We start from the raw sequence: 19,668 nt of genomic DNA, 5'->3' as shown, positions 1-19,668 counted from the left end.
CGACGTAATCTTGCTTGTTATCTATCACAACATTGCCGGGAAGAAAAACTCGGCCATGAGCTTTTACGAGTGTTTGTCTCTGTGTAACTGGAAAAATGGCGGTGATTGTGTTTTGTGAGAGGTTTTGATTGTGACTTCACCAACACAGTGTCAAAATACAGTATCAGGATTGCCAGATTCTCCTTACACACGCACAGAGAAGTATGAATAAATAGTCAGATGTTCAAATTAGAGTAGAGTAAAACAAGTATAGTATCTAAGTGTAACTAAGTGAAAGAAAGAAAACTTTAATGTCATGTGCAAAACTGTCCATCATCTTCTGAAACTTTCTGTCCCCTGCAATTAACTTGAGCTAACAGCTAACGCTATATTTTATGCTATCCTTGAAATCGTTAAGATTAGATAAGACTTTTGTGATTTGTGTCCATCAAGACACGTTTTATAATATCGATTTCCATCTCCCTCATCTTTCCTTCTTTGATTTTAAACTCCTTTGAGCAGCATGTGCGTATATGCCCGCTCTACAGCCTACAACAGCCATGATTGTGTGTGAAGTCAGCCTCCAAATGATCGATGCATCAAACAGCCAACGGCCTCGATGATGAGGCCCCTTAAGTTCTAAATCACAAAACAACAAGATCGTTAATGCGTAACAGCAACACACACACCAGATTTTTGCTGTATGGTTGCAGTTTAGTTAGATTTGGTCAAGGAAGCTACTTTGGTTAGGTAAAGGAAAACATTTGAATAAAATCACAATTTCTGTTACGTCACGTTCTGTACGCCTACATTACCAAATGTGTGTACGTGATGTAAGTTAAAAGAAGTCACTGTTGTCTTTAGTTTTCACACTGGAGACCAGCAGCAGTCCTGAATGAAAGTCCTGCACTTGTTTAACCCGACGTCCATCCTCGACCTCCATTTACAGACGTTTTACTCTTCATACTACTTCTCCTTACTTCCTCCTTTGCAGCTGTAGTAATTCAAACAGCCACCAGAGGTCATAAACATAACAAATATGAAATACATGTATGTTATAAGGTGCTTTCATTTTTGACTTGTGGTTGTATTTCTGATGAGGACAGGCTCAGTAATCAAGATGTTGTAATCGAATGTGCTGCCTTGATTGATTCACATTGTGCTCGGGGACTCAATCTCCCGTGTCTTTTTCCATATTCAGAATCAGGTGCGTGAACATCTCTGCTTCAAGGTGTGTGTGTGTGTGTTTGTGTGTGTGTGTGTCACTAATATTCACAAAACTATCAGGACGTGATTAAAAACACAGCTGGGGCTGACTGCTAATTGAATTGTATCTGTATCGCAAACACACAAACACAGGGCCGGCAGCTCAGCGGTAGCGGGGGAGTGTTTCTCTGGGAATCGGCGCCGGGTAATTTGTTGTTTCCTTTACTCGAGCAGAACGAAAGGACAGCAAGACTGAAAGGCAACTGACATCAGTGCACAAACACTGATTACGGATAATGGGGTGTGAGCAGCATGAAGTGATAGCGCTAAGAGAGGGAGGGAGAGAGAGAGAGAGAGAATGTGTTGCAGTAAGAGGGGTCTATATTGGCGATGTGAATCGGCAGTGAAGCATTCTGGGGCTTCGTGTTACAGGCCTTATAAGGGCCAGGGCCCCTGTGTCTCTGCTCACCTCGGCTATTCTTAGGCTGTGTGTCGCTCACCCTCAGCAACTCTGCAGGCAAGGAACTCCTCTCTGTCTTCAAATTCGGTTTAAAGTTGATTTTTGAGTTTGCACTTTGTCAAATTTGAGTCCTTGACTTCTAGGTACGTTTTTCTGGTGGCCGCAGTGGCTCAGCTTGACCCTCCGGTCTCTTTGTGTGCATCTGTGTTTGTGTGTGTGTGTGTGTGTTGTGTGTGTGTGCCTCCACTTGTGTGTTTGTGTCACAGGCGCTCCACAGCACCTGACCCACCCACCCACCCACCACCACCTCCAACCACCACCACCTACCCAAGGGTGTTTGTCCTGAGAGCTGGTGGCAGACGTGGAGAGACCGTAGGGCTGCTGGAGGAAAAGCGAAGCAACCGAGGCGTGACAAAAGGATAGCAGGGGAGGACGCGAGGACTAGGGCACGCCGAGCAGGAGGAGAAACCACACAGCCAGCAGGAGATTGTTAGCAGGAGGAGCGTTGACGTTTAACCGAAGATGAGTTCGTACACAGTGACTCTGAACGGCCCCGCTCCATGGGGCTTCAGACTACAAGGAGGGAAGGACTTCAACATGCCGCTCACCATCTCCAGGGTAAGGACAGAGCTGCCCTCACAGGCTGACATTTGTCGCAACAAAGCATCCAAGATATTAAGAATAATCGACACTGACAAGGTGGCAAACTGATGAAACGAAAGGCGGTATAACAGTAAATGAGTCCAAACTCATTCTGGCAAAACTGATCCATGCAAAGCTGTTTAAAGGCAAGGAAGGAAGATTCTGGAGAAAGATAGCCAATTGTCATCAAATACCAACACTTTGGGTCAGAACCAGCTATGTTTCTCCAAAAAAACCAAACAAACAAAAAAAGCATACGTGTTGCACAAAAATGTAAACACAGGTGTCAAAGCGCTTCATTCTTGTCATATTGTCATTTCCTGCTCGAACATCCATGTGAGCAACATTTGGGTGATTTGCAGGTTAAAATATGTGAAGGTGTCTCAGTGAAAACAAAAATTAGATTGCAAAGTGGAGTTTTTTTCAGACGTTGAGGTCACGTCATCACTGGAGAGAACGTAATGTAGAAAATTATGAAAACTTGCTCGTAAAAAGGTCGCAAGCAGCTTTACACGACCTCCGACTGTAAAATTCACTCCTTCACACCACCCGGATATCTGAGAACGTTCCCCTGAAAATCACCCTCTCACCTGTGTGACAGTAACTTGTTGCAGGCTTGTATGGATGCATGTGCAAACTGTATGTGCGTGCGATAGGTGTGATGTGTGCGTGTGTGTGTGTGTGTGTGTGTGTGTGTGTGTGTGTGTGTGTGTGTGTGTGTGTGTGAGAGAGCGAGCAGTGGTTATGTAATGTTGCAGTGCGTGATGATGACAGGGAGGCTCACATGTAATCTCCAGAGAGATTTCTAGAATAGAGCAGCACTGGAAAGGCTGGAACAGCTTCACTGGAGTCGAGGTGGTCGACTTTTAACCCGCCGTTAGTTTTCTCTTGATCTTCGATTACGTCACGCTGGACGAGCCTCAGATCTGACGTGGTCGTAATCAGCTCGATTGATCACAAGAAACGCAGAACTTTTTAGTTTTTCTGTTGTCAAATGATCAACTAAGGACAAAGAAATCTTGAAATCACAAGAAATTACAATAATTCAGCCAGTGGTGGAAAGTAATTAAGTACATTTACTCAAAAACTTAGCAACACAAGTACAATTTTGACACATTTTACACTTCTGCATCACCAGACACCAGTCTAAAAACAACCATGGAAACTGACTTCAACGGAAAGCAGACGAATAATCTGAAGTTTTTTAAATATTTTAACTTGTACAACTTAAAACATAATAATCTTCTTTATTTGATCATTCTCTGGTAATCTGTTTCATCATTTTTTTAAGTAAAGTCAACTTTTAAAATCAGTGAATAATTCAGAGGTAAATGTTAAAATTTGTAAATCACTGCGTTTCCTTGACAACCTAATTGATTCATTACTTTTATCAGATTTACTTTAAAACAAAATACAATCAGCAAATATATTATGATTTAATATTAGAGATTACGATAAAACATTATTGATATTAAAACTTTTTTTTTTTTGAGGAAACCAGTTACCTCAAAATAACCAAGTAAAGCAAAGTAATATTTTAACTTGTTTAAACCTTTTAGCTTTTACAACTATAATCTAACATGTAAAATTATAATTTACAGTGTAATCAACAGATAAACTGTATAAAGTCGTCAAACAAACTTCTCCTGTTTCTACATTAAAGTGATGAAGACGTTAATGTATCAATAATTAAAATAGGATTATATTAAAAAAAAAAAAAAAACTCTGAAAAATATCATTCTGCACAGTGAGTTCTTTGAATTTTGGTACTTTCAAACTATTTTGACACTATTGGTTTAGTACTTTATTAAGTGAAGTGAGTATAGTATTTCTACACAGTGGTATTTATACTTTTATTTAAGATTTCAGTCGCAAATAAAAGCAGACAAGAGCTGATTTATTTATTTTAGTTTACCTTATTTGGTAATTATGAGGTGATTTTTCTAAAGTAAGATTTAACAGTGTGCACATAAATTTAAGTAAAAGAGTCCACAAACTGCAGATGAACTTGTTTTAACTTCTGCAGCACAGACTGGGCGTCTGCTGGTGTATTTACAGCGTTTCCTTTAAATAGCGCCGGAGGAGAGGTGGACGGATGGATGGATGGATGGAGAGAGAGAGAGAGAGAGAGAGGTGGGGGGGGGCGATGGGGAAGACGTGAGGGAACTGACGGGCAGCTTGTGTTACCTTTAGTAAGCTTTATTCCTCGCTCATGGTCCGCTTCAGTTTCACCTTTTGGACGCGGCTCATCGTGGCGAGGCGAGTGGAGGGATGGAGGGATGGAGGGATGGAGGACTTGATAGATTCAGGAGGAGATGAGTCTCACCTGAGTGGAGCTCCAGCTCGCTCGTTCCTCCGTCCTGATTGATGCTCGGCCTGCGTTATATTGATTCACGGCTGCAGGAATCTGTTGGTTTATTGTCTTCTGATCCCGGTCTCATGCAGCTGAGGAGGGAGCTTTGATCCGCAGCCAGCGTGACATTGTATCATTGGATTTGTGTTCATCCCGTGGTCATGTCGGGCTCTGACAGGTTAACATAAAACACTGCAGCCTGACAACTCGGGGTGCCATTACAGTTTGACGTAACACCGCCACGGTTTGGATTTCTGTCCGCTCTTGCTAAGAAAAGAAAGAGGAATGAGGGCCGTGTTCATTACGTGTTGTTCGCCAAGTTGAAGCACCGGCCATTAAACATGTGACACACCGAGCTGTTTATCTGCTCGCCCCTGTGATTTGTACCTGACTATTGGTGGGGTGAAATAAAGGCTGATGCACATGATGTCTTAAAGGTGAACAGATGAAAAACAGCTCTCTGGTGATTGGGCGGCCATGTTGATGTCAGCAGACCAACGAGACATGTGTTGAGACATAAAACTTGGAAGCAAAGAAAACTCCCGGTGTTGCTCTTTCATTAAGATCCAATTTTCGAGGATTCGAGCCTTCGCGTCCATTTCCTGTCTCTCGTCTGCTTTGTCCGAAGCGTTTGATGCGTACGAAAACACACGAGGCCGAGCGCTCGGGAGGCGTCACGTCTCTACATGTGTGTTTGATTACACTGAGGCAGCCGTGCAGAAATAATTCTCCTGCCACCTCCTGCAACTCTGCTTTCCACCCACACACACACACACATAGCGCCATAATAGCTCTAATTTACAGAAGACAAATGAAGGAGGAAGGTAGACGGGAAGGACGAGAGCAGAGAGAACATTATTGTACGTAAAGTGGTGACACACTGTAGGTGAAACTGTGAATTTCTATCTGATGTAAATAGAAAGGAGAAGATTTTGTGTGTGAATGTCAGTAGCAGGTGTGTGTGTGTGTGTGTGTGTGAGTGTTTGTGGGGAGGGGGGGCTCAGTCGCAGTGAAGCCAGGCAGGCATCAACAGCGCTGCTTATTTTTAACTCTTTAACGAGTTGACTGTAAGCTTAGACCCAGTACTGTATGCCCCAGGCCTCTGGGCCTGCTTAAACCAACTCTCTGTGGAGTTTAAGTCGGAGCTTTGTGGTAGAACCCGGAGAGAGAGAAGATTCAGCCGAAGGTCAAAATGTGACTGAAAGTTGAAAGACGTGTTGGCGGGCTGAACAGTATTTACTTGATGAAGTTCCTCACCTGAATTTTTACAAATGAACGATGCACAGTACCGATCGCTTCGAGGAAAATGCCAGGATCAGTCATGGGGAATCCCCCAAAAACACGTGGGGCGGCGCCTCACATCGAACGTCGCGGACCTGATGCGAATTCTCGTCGGCTCACATCTCGTCGCTTGAAACATCAAACAGAGATGATTTTTTACTTTGTTCGTCCTGTCTTGTCCCCGTAAAACCAAAACTAAATCCTGATTTAATCATTTAAATTCATAACATGAATGTTTCTAAAAAAGTATTTGTATTGCCTACATCTAATCAAACTACGACTGAAAAGAAGAAATTTTATAAAAACAATAAATTCACCAAGTCTTAAAGTAAAAAGTTATGAAACAAAACTCTAATCACACAAAATCATCATTCAAGTCATTCACACAGTCTATTTTGTTATACCATATCACCCAAAGACATATCTTTCTAAAAGGTTTTCCGGCAGAGATCTCCTCATGAAATCACCCAAACAGAATCTCACCCTCTGTGCACACAGCTGAGGTCAAACACACCAATTATTTGAAAACCACGTGCACTCAGACCGCTGAGACGTTCAAGGAGCAATCCCATCAGCAGAGTGACAGGACGCTCTGGAAGTCACGCCCATAATTCCTGTTGAATGACAGAATTTGGGATTAAAATACTTGAACTGAAATGTAAATAAAATCTTACACACACACCTGTCACACTTAAACTGTTAAAGCACTGCAAATGAAGAAGTTACGCAAATATTTCTCATGGCAGACGGCTGAAGCGAGCCGGTGGATCAGGAACCTGTTCAGCACCTGAAACACCCACAGATTGTCTTTGGATTTTCAGATACAGAAGTACAGGAAAAACCCCCACACTGTGCTTTGGAGAGTCTAATCTTTACTGTATTTAACAATTTAATCTACAATTTGAGTCCCTCTCCTGCACACCTCGCGGCTTTGTTACCAGAAATCCTGCTGCTTTTACTCATTTCAGTGCTCAAGACACTTAATATGCAGCAGAGGAGACTGATTAGACTCTTAGATAAAAATGCGGTTCCACTCCGTTGATCAACTCGACACAGAAATGTTATCCAGCCCTTCATCTGCGGGGCTGATGGATTAGTTTATTTTGCTCCATCAGCTTCTCTCCTCTCTACCTTTAAGGCTAATTTACTGAGCTGCTACACACACACACACATGCAGCATTAATAACCGCGTGGCGTGAGACGAAAAAAAATTAAACTGTCAAGTGAACAAACTAATTCAATTTCTTTTTTTTCTCCCAGAATGAACCCAACATTCATAAATATCCGCCAAATCTATGAAGCATATGTTTGTGTATCCGCATATGTTTTTTGAGTTTGTGTGTGTGTGTGTCCAGAGGAATTTTCTTGTTGGCGCTCCAAGCGTGACCTTTCCTGTTGACCCCCTCCATAGATAACTCCGGGCAGCAAGGCGGTGGGAGGCAGCCTGGCCCAGGGCGACATCATCTCAGCCATCGACGGGGTCAGCACCGAGGGGATGACGCACCTGGAGGCCCAGAACAAGATCAAGTGTGCCACCAACAAACTGTCACTCACCATGCTGAAGTAAATAACCAGCACGCTTACACCAAAGCCACATTTTAGTGGATGATATAAACACAAATCAGTACATGACTTTAGTTCATCAGAATAAATGTTTCCAAGTTTGTGCAAAACCACAGATAAGTTCAAACTTAACATGTCTTTGTGTTTCAACTTTATGGTTCTTTAAGTAAAACTTTATATTCTGTGTTCTGACACTGTGTGCTTATGATCTGGTTCAGTTTAGGTACAACAACCACCTCAATTATTTGTTTATTGTTGCCACAAAAGTGACTGAAGACCTCCTGACTTCTCATCAGATATAATCTGTTAGGACAAACAGTGCAGGAGACGTCCTGACTTCTTGCCAAAAAATATCTGTTTTTGTCGACACGAACACGGCTGGAGACTTCTCATCAGAAATATCTGTTTTTTGTTGCTGGAAATATTTTACCCGAGGTCTCCATTAAAATATCCAGCGGTGTCCTGCTTAGAACTGTTGTCATGCTGTGGTCCCTCGTCAAACATATCCAGTGGTTTCACGCTTACAGATGTTATCCCCTGTAACCACAGCACACCACCAACTTCATGTGTGAGAATCAGGTCATAAACGTTCAACGTGATGTGACACATATTGTAGAAATGTCAGTATGGTACGAAGCCTATGACAAACAAATGTAAACACATCAGTGGGTTGTGGAAACATTGACTACCAACATTTTACCATGTGACTGGACTGAAAATGGCCACAGGTGTCATAATTATAATCATGATTTATTAATGTCTGTCAGGTTTTTTTTTTTCATTTTGGGGTAAATGTCTTAAAAACTCAAAGTGATATTTTAAAGTTATATTTCATTGGTTTATCCTTAGGTCAAGACGCCCTGCACCAGTTCCCACAGCAACCCCGAGGATGGACTCACCCATGCCAGTCATCCCCCACCAGAAGGTACCAACACACCTACAACAGGAAGAGACAAATCAAAACAACTTCACACAATCCATGCAAACACATCATGTATGTCTGTATCATCTGTCATCTTTGTATGAATGTCTGTGATATTTGTTTTGTCCTCCTGTCAAACTGAGTATAAGACAGTGTCCTGCTGCCCTCTAGTGTCAGATATTCACAGTGCAGCTGCAGGGAGCTGTGCAGGGGTCAGAGGTCAGACAACCAAAAACATCAACCAAACGAAAGAGAAAGACAAAGACAAAACAGGATGATACCTTCACTCTCATTTCACTTTATTTATTATTTTTTAACATTTTACCTTGACCCCTTCTCGTCTTTTTAAGGAGTTAGATGAAGCTTCCTCCAAGAGGAATCAAGTCTCTAAAAGAGATCCAGAGCTCCCATCGACTCCGGTTAGAGCCCCTGCCTCCTCTGCATCATCTCCACCAGGCCGGCCGGGGCAGTACAATTCCCCAATCGGCCTTTACTCTCCTGAAACTCTCAAAGAAATGATGCTGATGCAGGGAAAGTTAGGAGAGGGGCCGGCAGCCTCCAGGGGAGTTTCGTCGCTGGGGTAGGTTGCCAAAGTGACAAATCACCTCCAGTTATGTGACGCTTGGGGAAGATTTAACTCCTTCAGGGGGGAAACCCAAAAACCCACAAACCTGTTTTAACAAATGTAGGAGCAAGCACCGCTTTCCACTCTGGAGGAATGAAGCACTCTCCCCTTTTTAACCTCACATTAACAGGACCGTGACGAGAAGAATATGCTAAGACCTTTCCCAGCATTCACCCCTCTCGCACGTGGCACTATTTCTGGAGCGTACACACAAACATACTGTATGTACCTGGCTGGACTCCAGGTAACAGAACGGCAGGTGATCAGACTACAGGGTCATGTAGGGATCTCTGACACAGGCTGATCTCAGGCACTCTACTAAAGGTCGACCGTCCTCAGCGCTCCACTCGAATGACTCAAATGCCATGAGGTTTAAAATAAAGTGAGGTAAAAGTGGACAGTGGTTAGACGAGATCAGTTCTTCTGAATGATCCCGAGTCCTTTACTGCGAAATAAAAATGAAGCCGGGGGATGATGTTGCAAAAAAATCTTTTTCAGGAACTCTTTTTGCTGCTTCAGCTGACTGATTTCCCTCTTTGAGGCTTTTTATCTTCAAGCTGTCGCAAATGCAAAATGCCCAGGACAGAGTTTTAAATCCTGTTTTTTGCCCGGAAAACCACAGAATTGCTTGCAAAGCCTTTTTTTATTATTTGTTGGCAAGGTTACAAGAAGGTGATGATTTGTTGCTACAGACGAATCAGCGCTGCTCTCAGTCACTAGAGGTCTCTTAAATGACTTCAAACTTGACACTATCTGCTGTTTGTTGAAAGTCATTTATATTCAAGAGCTGCAGCCCACAATGACTTTATGACTTCTTGATTAATTGTTAGCTCTGTAGCATTGGTGCCTAATTTATTAACTTGTACGGCCAAAACAGAAACTTACTGATGGAACAAGGCAAGAAAAAAGAGCAAACACTTGTTGTCTTCTATTGAAACCATCAATAAATGATCCATCTATCAATAATGTGACTTCTCCACCCACTTGTAACTGGAGACGTGCATTTTTTGTGAAGGTCCAGTGATTTCCTGAAGCAGCTGGGCACTGTAGGATTTTGGTGAACAGAGGTCAAACAGAGGTATTAGTTGAGGACTATTTTCAGCCGCGGATGAATACACATTTGGTGCTGTCATGTATTTATAGCAGCAGAACGGTGTGTTTGAGATGGAACTCAGGATAAAAGACAGTGACGTGGAATGAAGGAACAAGTCACAACATAATGAAATCAGACTTTAAGAACACAAAGTGTTTGTTGGTTTGGGGATCTTAAAAAGTACCACTGATGTTACACTCGTGACGCTGACACGATCAAAACCAGGAAGTCTTACCAGATTATTTGAAGTACGAATCAAAAAGGCTTCGGTCACCTTTTGTTTGGGCTCAAGTACCAAACAACATGTACTCAGTGAGTTCAGGAGTCAAACCGTGGCCAGTGAGTGAACACTGTCCTCACTGGCATGCTGTTAGTTTAGAGTTAGTGTGACGCCTCAGTCATGGAATACTTGATAGATGTTAATAAAGGGCACGATCTGCGTCCTGCAACCTCACATCCAGGATCAGTGCTCACTGATGCGTTTCCCCTCTGTAGCCGAGGGTAAGTCAGGTGTCGGAAAACGTGCTCCGGCTGATCGCAGGATCGCGGCCGTATCATGCTGGGGGGCCCCACCTAATGGAGGCTCTGACTCCACATGCACGCACACACACACACACACACACACACACACACACACACACACACACACACACACACACACACACGAGAGAGCAGCTGTTGAGCGCGGCCACGGAATGTTCCGCTCTGGTTACACGCCATCATCCTGAATCCCCTGGATGCCCCCTCGCCAAACCTGAGATAGCTCCCCCCGTCTCTGTGGGGAGATGTCTCACGTGTGAGTCACCGCGGAGCACGTTCCACTTTAAAATACTGTACCCTGAACACATCCATGTACTGTACAGACAAATCTGCCAGCTGATTTATCTGTGCCTCTGCCCTTTACTGCAGGGGAAGTGAACACACTGACACTTACAGCGAGAGAAAGGAAGCACATAGGTTGGACCTGATTATGATGCAGCCTTTGGGAATTAATTAACATTAATGTAGCGCTTCTGTACGACCTCCACAGTCTAGAATTGAAAGTGCTGCAGTTGATTCAACCAGACAGAAACTATTTGCTGGTTTATTATTTAAAATCAGGGCCGCCAAAGGGCAGAAGATGGCCCGCCATCAATTTTAATTTCACTCGATGGTTCCCTAGTTTTTTTTCTATGTTGTGTAATCTAAAAGTGGTTGGCAGAGTGCACATGAAGTCATCTTGAAAATACAACACAATTCAAAAGGTAGAGATGAGTTATATAGACTGTTTGAATAAATTAATTACCAGCTGGATATTGGGACATTTATGTTTCCAAATCTTATATCAGTGGAATTATAGTATATGCATGTCAACGATAACCATCCTTACCTTAGAATGAGCCTTTTATATTGAAGCGAGGCGTATTCAGTTGGTCGCATTCTGAACCCAAAGTTAGATGCCATTAAATTCTACACACTGGAACTTTAATAATAATAATAATTGAGGGGTTTCCACTGCTGTTACCTTCTGTTGTTTTCTCCTTCGAAATTATATCAGTACAGTCCACGTAAGACATCTTGTGTTCATAATCGTTATTTTAATGGCATTGTTGACCATTTTTTAACACACAGCTGGTTCAACAGGATCTGCTGGACTCATTCCTGATAAAAGTGATGAAAAGTAAAAACCTTACATAGTTATACGGGACACAGGGTTTGAAGTGCGGTGCCAGCACACATCCACCGTCAGCTCGCGTTTGTCTAAAAGCATCAGCCGCAGTCTTGACATAAGTGGATCAGGTGTTGTGTTTGTGTAGTTGTGTGTATTTGTGGCTGTTCTGTGCTAAATGTGTCCCCGTCCTGTGTCATGTGATTGAGACACTTGTGCTCTTGTCAGTCATTCCTGGTGATGCAGGGGAAGCTGGGAAATATCCCAGTGATGACAAACAGCTGCTATTCTAACCTGTGCGAGGGATTACAACATAGCCCTGTCGCAGGATAGTTTCCTACAAACACACGCCGCCATTGTTCTCGCCAAAATACCTGTGGTGATTCATCACCCTCTCCTCTTCTCTGTCTCTGTCTGTCTGTCCATCACTCTCTGGTGTTTCCAGGTTATCGCAAACACAGCTGCAAAGTCAGTATTGTTGTATTTCTCTGTGTATGATGTGCATGATGTATGCATCCGTAGACGGCGTATTCGTGTTTGTTACTCGTGATTTTAGTGTGCAGTGAAGTTAAGTAGAAACATAGATTCATGTGTGTCGGTCATTTGTATCTTCAGGTCATAATAACTACTTGCTGAAAATCCAAGACATTCTATTAACAGCGTCTGGTCCCCAGAGGTGGAAAGTTTACTTTTATATGTACTTTATACATCACAACATTTACAGGAGGGTCAAAAAGTCTGAGAACGCTTCATATAAGTTTATCAATCGGAGTGAAAAGTTTCATCTTTGAAAAATGTCCATGAATTGTTTGGTATCTCTCCATTTTGATCTAAATAACAGCATGTACTCAAGCTGGCATGGACTCCACAGGTTTGTATAAAACCTGATGACTCATGTGTCTCAGCATGATCTGACAGTGAACCTGCTGTTCAGTGGGGTTTAACCTTTGTTGACTTGTGGAGTCCAGACCCACTCAAGTGTTGAATCGTAGAAAACTTTCCATGAAAATAAATGACAGCGTGTACTCGAGCTGGCAAGGACTCTGCAAGATTGTATAAAGCCTGATGCCTCATGTTATCCCAGCATTAATTGACAATTCATCACAAAGCGTCTTGTAGTGTTTTTGGTATGTTCCCTTTACGCTTCAATGACAGCGTACACTCAAGCTGGCATGGACTCCACAAGTCAACACAAATTGAATATTTGTGGGGCTAATTGAAGTCTGAGAAAGCCAAGTATTGTGGGACATCACCAGAAGCTGTCAAAGTCAACCAATTTTATACACACTTGTGGGGTCCATGCCAATTTGGAGTGCATGCTGTCATTTAAGAAGAAACGGGACTGAAGATATGCTGAAAGACAAATTTTTTCACTCAGACTGTTGATGGTCTAATTTGCAAAGAAGAAAAATTGTATTACATCTGAAACAAATCCAAAATAGAAGTGTTGTGACTTGTGGTCTCCGACTTTTGGACCCTACTCTATGTATACTATAGCTACATTTTTGAAGTGTACGTACATTTGTGCTAAAATAATTGTTATTATTTGGATCAGCTTACACATAAATACAATTCGAAAGAACCAAAAATTGTTTGTCGTAGCTTTTAGATTTGACACTCGAGTATATTAAGTGCTTTTGAGTAAGTGTTTTAATGTTGAACTCATATTCAGCTATAATATCACCACATGTTTTCCACCTCTGCTGGTCCTTTTTTGCTTTCATATTCATTTTGTGAATATGAATGGATTGATGATGGTATTCTGTGTGTCATTTATACTGACATCCACATTGATTGTTGTGTGGATCAGTAAAAAAAACAAAAAAAAACCAGCTGTATGTGTTTCATTGTGAGTAGTTGTCCAGCTTGGCCTGTTTGTTTGAAATATTAGCATGTTTGGGTTTCTTTGGACTGGTGTCTCAGCTTCACTCATTGTTTCCAAATAGTAAAAGCTTGTATTGTGTCACTGGAGTCTAGTCAGGAAGTTGTGATGGACAAACCTTGATGTTTGACCAGATGTTCAGTAGAGACATGCTGTGTCCCAGAATCAATCACTGAAAAACATATTTGAAAGTTCTGAGTTAAAAAAAACAAAAACTGGAAACAAAAAATTCTGTATTTCAAAAGTTGTACCTGAATTATCAACTTCACAGCTAACTGCATCTTTTTTTTTATCTGACCCTCAAAAGTTTTTTCTAAAGAGGAAAAGTCATTTTTTCAATAAAAGGTTAAAGATCAGCAAACATTTTTTAGTTCATAACAAAAGTACTACATTATTTGCTTCAACATTGTGCAATTTCTCCATTTTTTACAATGTTCTTTAAATTGTTACGAAAATGTATATTTTTTGTATTTTGGATTTCCATCATCAGTCAAACTTCAGCCAGTTACCTTCACAGTCTAGTTGACATTTCTTAACACACATCGCTGCAAATTAGGATAAAATTAATTTAATTTAGTTAATTCTGTTATTATATTTTCATTCATGCCTTATCAGGGGAATTAAGATGCCTCCCAATGATAATGTATTTTGAAAACTTCTGCCAATTTGGTGACATGTTTAATTAATATGTATATATATATATATATATATATATATATATATATATATATATATATATATATATATATATATATATATATATATATATATATATATATTTAGAGTTAGAGCGTAGTTGGACCTGGGACACAGCTCCGTGTGGTATGAGGTGTTTTTGGTCTTTCCAGTTGAGTGTGCAGACTTTGAGTCTCTCTAAACTCAGAAGGTTGAGCGGTACAACAGCTCTGCCTGTCTGTCAGTAGCTTTACTACATGTTGACCCAGATTCCTCCCTTCACTTTGTTGCTTTCCCTGTCGTTTCTTTCCTCCTGAATTCCCCCTCTCCTCTCCCCCGACTGCTAACCCCTCATCTCCACCCCTGCACCTGATACCTCCCCACCTCCTCCCCGACCCACTGACCTCCGACCCCCGACACCGACTCCAGTGTGGAGTACACTCCCAGCTTCAACCCCATTGCTCTGAAAGACTCGGCCCTGTCCACCCACAAGCCCATTGAGGTGAAGGGTCCGGGCGGAAAGGCCACCATTGTTCACGCCCAGTACAACACACCAATCAGCATGTACTCACAGGACGCCATCATGGACGCCATTGCAGGGCAGTCGCAGGCTAAGGGACACGACAGGTGAGGTCACACCTAAGCTAATCCCCTCTCCAGTCTTTTTTTTTATCTTTCTCTCTCACCACTCACACACTTGACATCTCCTCACAAAAATCAAACGGCCCGCGTTTTGAGAAATCAAAGGGTTGGTTCAACCAAATTGCAAAAAAAAAACCAATGCTGATCGAACAATGCAGATGGATATGTTGTTTTATTTGCCAAGCTTTTGAGATGTGCACAAAAAATACAGTCCCAATAAAGAGTGCACTCCTTACGCGTCCAAGATAAGTAAGTTTACGTAAAACCCTTGAGGTCAGAAGTGAACTGCAACTTCTAAGAGGCTCTTCAGTACGTCACATTAACAGACAGCGCGCCGCCACAGTATTCTGAAGCTAAAGAACTGAAAGGTTCTGAATTGGTTCACCATCAGATTGCGTGTCGATATAAGATCAGGGCCTCAGCTGGATTTCAAGAAATAATGAGGTCAGAGACCGAGACCCCCAACTGTCATCCACCCTGCATTTTAAAAAGTAATTTCTTTGTTAGGGGAGCCTGTTCAACTATGTTTCCTGAGAGTCTGCATCTAAAAAGGAGTCATTTTTGCAACAACTGTTTATATAACTGAACTCTGACTAAACATCAACCTTAGAACTTTTCCTCTTTTTCTTCCATATGTGTGAGGAGAGCTTGAATATCTCAAAGCCTCGTCAATGTTGGATATCATTAGCAGAAATAAAGAATGTATGTTTTATTATGGGATTTGGATGGACCAACCTTTACTTTGCCTGAAAAGCCCAAACACAAAAAGCAGCATTTGGACGTATGAGCCGACCTTAAACCTTCGCTGCGACCACTCGGATGTCCACTCTGCCCGGGGCTTTTCCATGTTGTCTGTGTCCGTGCCACATACTCCTCCTTCACCCACTTTCCTCTTCCTCATTCCATCCACAACCAACCACACCTGTGCTGTCCTCCACCCATCCCTCCCCATCCTCCCTTCCTGGTTGTGACCTCAGTGAGGAGGCGGGCTCTCCCTTGGCGTAAGTACAGCGGCGCTCCTTCTTCTTCCGTCCCGCCTCTTCCTCGTTACATGTGTCTCCTTTTCGTCTCACGATTTCATAACAGCTTGTGCATTGCTCCACGTGTCTCATAAACTAAAAAAAAAAAAAAAAAAATCCCACCTAAAATACTTTTCTAAAATCCTCCGACAGCATCTGTTTTTAACTCTTTCGTGTATTTCTGAGGTGTTTTGTGTCACAACGAGGTGTCTGATGGACAAACTCACTAACCAGGAGGCCATCGTGGACTCGGTTACGTGTGTGGAAGTACTTAGAAGTACTTTGACCAGAGTGTGAGAGTGTTTAAGGGTGTTATGTATTAATTTATTTATTCATTTATGGGTTTTTTTTGGAGGCCTCCTCTCAATAAAGCAGCCTATGGCATCGTCACCGCCTCCGGAGCCTGATGGGATGTCACAGCATGGGAATGTTCTGAGTATCCAATCACAGGTTTTTCAAACGATCAGTACTGACTCCCCCTTTTTTTTCCTAACACTTCTAAAACAATTCTAAAAAAGTTCATTTTCCAATCATGTTGCTGTGTAAACTCACTCCATCGATTTATCTACTGGACCACTGAAGTACACACCGGCTCCTCCGACGTGGACCTGTGGGACGACACAAACGATCAATGAACAGACTGCGTGTGACACAAATGCAATAATTGATCTTAATGTAATAACTGCCCATGAAGAAATACAATATAATTACATAAAGGTTGTAATAAAAGACATTTTAAAAAGATATTTAAAAATTTGTATTTTGCTACTTAGTCATCTGTATACCTTGTGCTCAGTGTTTGAGTCTTTTATTCAAATGAAAATGTAAAAATACTATAAAGAAAAAGTCTCAAAGATTTTAGAAAGAAAACTATAGAAAAAGTTACAATTAGCATCAAAATACCAGAACAAAAAGTGCTTGTGGTGCTGAAAACTGCCAAGAATATGTAATTAAATCATACATTTTAATAATAAATGAATTAATTAAGTAAATGGCAAATTAATTGGAAAAGTAAATAAGTAGTTGAATAAATACACATTTCAAGCAGAAGTATATATTTATGTCTCATTTTATATTATTCATTAATTAATGGCTACATTTATTTTTTTGTATTTTACTTTTGGTGCATTTAATGGCATATTTTCTGTCTTTCTTTCTAATTTTAGCAGATTCAGTCTTTCAAAATTTGTAAAATCTTTAATTTAAAATCAATATAAATCACATTCCTGATCATTTGTACACAAGATTAGAGGTAATAAACACTCTCGGCCTCGTCCTGCACAGCGCCTGGATCACTTTAAATAAACACACACATACACAGATGTGACAGTAATACCTCTATTTATTCTGGGCATTTAGTACATTTTGATTATCTATTACATTTGTGGCCTTTATATTCAGCACGTGAACACTCAGCGCTCTAACAGTATCTCTCTGCCCTGCAGCGGAGCTCTGCCTGTCAAGGACCCTGTGGTAGACTGTGCGTCTCCAGTGTACCAGGCAGTGATCCGGCCCGGAGAGTCACCCCAGGATATGTCTGAATGGGCTCGTCGTGCTGCCAACCTGCAGTCCAAGAGCTTCAGGATCCTGGCCCACATCACTGGCACCGAATACCGTCAGTACACTGACTCGTCATTTCTTTCTTACCCTCTCCGCTGATCTACTTGAAGCTAAGCGTATTTCATCAGTGAGTCATTCACTGAATACTCTTGTTCATTTCTCTCCATGCAGTGCAAGACCCAGATGAGGAAGCCTTGCAGAGGTCGAGGTAAGATGGCGAAAATGTGAAGGATCTTTAAGGGTATTTGTTCGGTTGTTCAATACTTACAAATTCACCTGGCTGCTCCCAAAAAGCCTAATATCGGACTGTTTGAGGAAGCTGTTCCATATTTTGGAAAACACCCTTATTTGTGCCAACACCCACCAATATCCAGCTTTTGAGTACAATCAGCATTACGCTGACTCACACTTGGCAATGTGGATGCTGTATGACACATACTAGGAATGATGATGTGATTTGTACAAATCGTACAGTTTTAAAGGTGCAATATGTAAGAATTAAGAGGTCAAAAATTAACCAAAACATGAATGTGAAGAGTTTTGATATCATGTCAAAGATGTCCATGTTTAGTTTGGATGAGATATCAACTGAGGTTAGCAGGCTAACCAACTAGCGAGCCATAGCTCCTTTGCTAGCTGTGTAAACACCAATTATGTCTTGGTGGTCTGGCTAGCTGCACAGCTAACTGAGCTACAGCAGCTACAGTCCCAGATGTATAAAAAGAATATAGTTAGCAGCAGTTAGCAGCTATTTTCGTGATATGCTGCCCCTGTTTGAAGGTAGCATGAATTGAAGTCTGACGTATTGCACCTTTAATGTACATCTGTGGATTTGGAGAAACTCTCAATGCCAATATTTTTATCCTAGCATCTAGGCTATACCTTCCACTCTTTGTGCTAAGCTAAGCTATTTATCTGCTAGCAGTAGCTACAAACATGAGAGTGGTGTCTACCGTCTTTAATTCTAGTCTTCATTAAAATCTCGAATACGACCTGATGTAACGGCCTTTTTCCCGCCTTGCACGCCATCAGAGAGAAGTTTGAGTCAGAGGTGAAGGGGCCCCGCTTCGCCAAGCTGAAGAACTGGCACCAAGGACTGTCCTCACAGATCCTCAACGTCACGGAATAAAGAGGAGCAGGAGGGGAACGTGAGCGGGAGGACATGTAAAGGAGGACATGGACAAAAGCGCAGGAGATAACAGGAAGAGGGGGGATAAATTATGGAGGGAAGAAAAAAGGAGCAGGAGGGGGAGGAAACTCCTCTGGAATGTGAGATAGTGTTGTAGTATAGATTAGTAGAATGTGAGATACTAACTGTTAGTGTGAGAATGCTATGTGTTCATACGCTCGATATATTTACCTGTCAACTTGTGTCCGTCCGCTGCTAAAGACCTGATCTCGCATTTGGGTTTTTTCTTTTCTTTCTTTTTCTCTTCGTTTTCCTGTTTGTTTGGGTTCTTTCTCTCTTAAACGAAAAAGGGGAAATTGTACAAAAAAATAATAAGTATTCAAGCGAAAAAAAACGAAGAACTGATGATGTTTCTTTTAGTACATAAGAATTCACGATAACATGAATTTTAACACTTTGAGCATGCTTGTGAGAAGGCACACAAGGACAAATACACGCAAAGAGATTCACCTACATGTCATGCACAAACACCGTATGTAAAAAGAATGCACTCAAAAAATGTACCGATATCAATGTGAATAAATGTTTTCTTAAAACCAAACGCCTGAGTGAACTGTTGTAAACTCACTAATGAACTGTCACTCTCCTTTTTGCGATTTCAAAACCGGAGGCACGGCGGCGTGTCACAATTGATTGAGACGCTCCTCCATCAAACGAGTCACGTCTTCTGTCATTTCGAGTGCCGTTGGTATGGCGGACAGGGTGTTTTGACTTTGCGGTGACAATCGTCAACCGAAAAGAAGATGTAATAGCTTCTGACAGGATATTATGACTGGTTGTTAGCTGGTGGTGACATGGACAGTCACACAATGAGGTAGAAGAGAAGTGATTGTCACAGCTGTTTTTGTTAAATGAGTGAATTATATAAAAGACAGACCCACATAAGGAGTTTTAACCTTCCAATGAAATGTTCTTAATGTAATACTGAT

General features: G+C 41.7%; 2 protein-coding genes and 1 long non-coding RNA gene across 8 annotated transcripts in view; 2 read left to right on the top strand and 1 right to left on the bottom strand.

The window, feature by feature from the left end:
* The window catches only part of LOC119010455 (melanopsin-A-like), a 32,862-nt gene extending 30,829 nt beyond the window's left edge, over positions 1-2,033 (top strand). The window contains exon 13 of the mRNA XM_037082613.1: positions 1,912-2,033. The gene's annotated coding sequence lies outside the window, so the exon portion shown is untranslated. The remainder of the gene's footprint in view (positions 1-1,911) is intronic.
* ldb3b (LIM domain binding 3b) lies at positions 1,952-19,280 on the top strand. Of its 6 annotated transcripts, none has more exons than XM_037082616.1 (9): positions 1,952-2,263; positions 7,333-7,484; positions 8,334-8,409; positions 8,757-8,986; positions 14,759-14,956; positions 15,949-15,972; positions 17,436-17,605; positions 17,722-17,758; positions 18,583-19,280. In XM_037082616.1, exons 1-9 carry the CDS (start codon positions 2,168-2,170, stop codon positions 18,677-18,679), a joined length of 1,080 nt encoding a protein of 359 aa, XP_036938511.1. In that variant the 5' UTR covers positions 1,952-2,167; the 3' UTR covers positions 18,680-19,280. The 6 variants fall into 6 exon arrangements, with proteins under 6 accessions (XP_036938511.1, XP_036938513.1, XP_036938515.1 ...); XM_037082620.1 differs by lacking the exon at positions 8,757-8,986 and adding an exon at positions 12,218-12,240 and having other exon boundaries at positions 1,956-2,263; XM_037082618.1 differs by lacking the exon at positions 15,949-15,972 and having other exon boundaries at positions 1,955-2,263.
* On the bottom strand, positions 16,285-18,679 carry LOC119010458. Its single transcript, XR_005071971.1, has 2 exons — positions 18,544-18,679; positions 16,285-16,598 (listed from the first exon to the last, which is right to left on the bottom strand). It is a non-coding gene; the product is annotated as an uncharacterized LOC119010458 (long non-coding RNA).
* Positions 19,281-19,668: the final 388 nt, after the last annotated feature.

The sequence above is a fragment of the Acanthopagrus latus genome, chromosome 20 (assembly GCF_904848185.1).
Source record: "Acanthopagrus latus isolate v.2019 chromosome 20, fAcaLat1.1, whole genome shotgun sequence".
Lineage (NCBI taxonomy): Eukaryota > Metazoa > Chordata > Actinopteri > Spariformes > Sparidae > Acanthopagrus > Acanthopagrus latus.
This window is presented reverse-complemented; position numbering and strand designations above follow the sequence as displayed.

Excerpts from the sequence above, each read along its gene's own strand:
- ldb3b (XM_037082616.1), top strand. The coding sequence starts at position 2,168 with ATGAGTTCGTACACAGTGACTCTGAACGGCCCCGCTCCATGGGGCTTC. Across the intron at positions 2,264-7,332 it reads TGCCGCTCACCATCTCCAGG|ATAACTCCGGGCAGCAAGGC; the intron begins GTAAGGACAGAG and ends CCCCCTCCATAG. Across the intron at positions 7,485-8,333 it reads CTGTCACTCACCATGCTGAA|GTCAAGACGCCCTGCACCAG; the intron begins GTAAATAACCAG and ends GTTTATCCTTAG.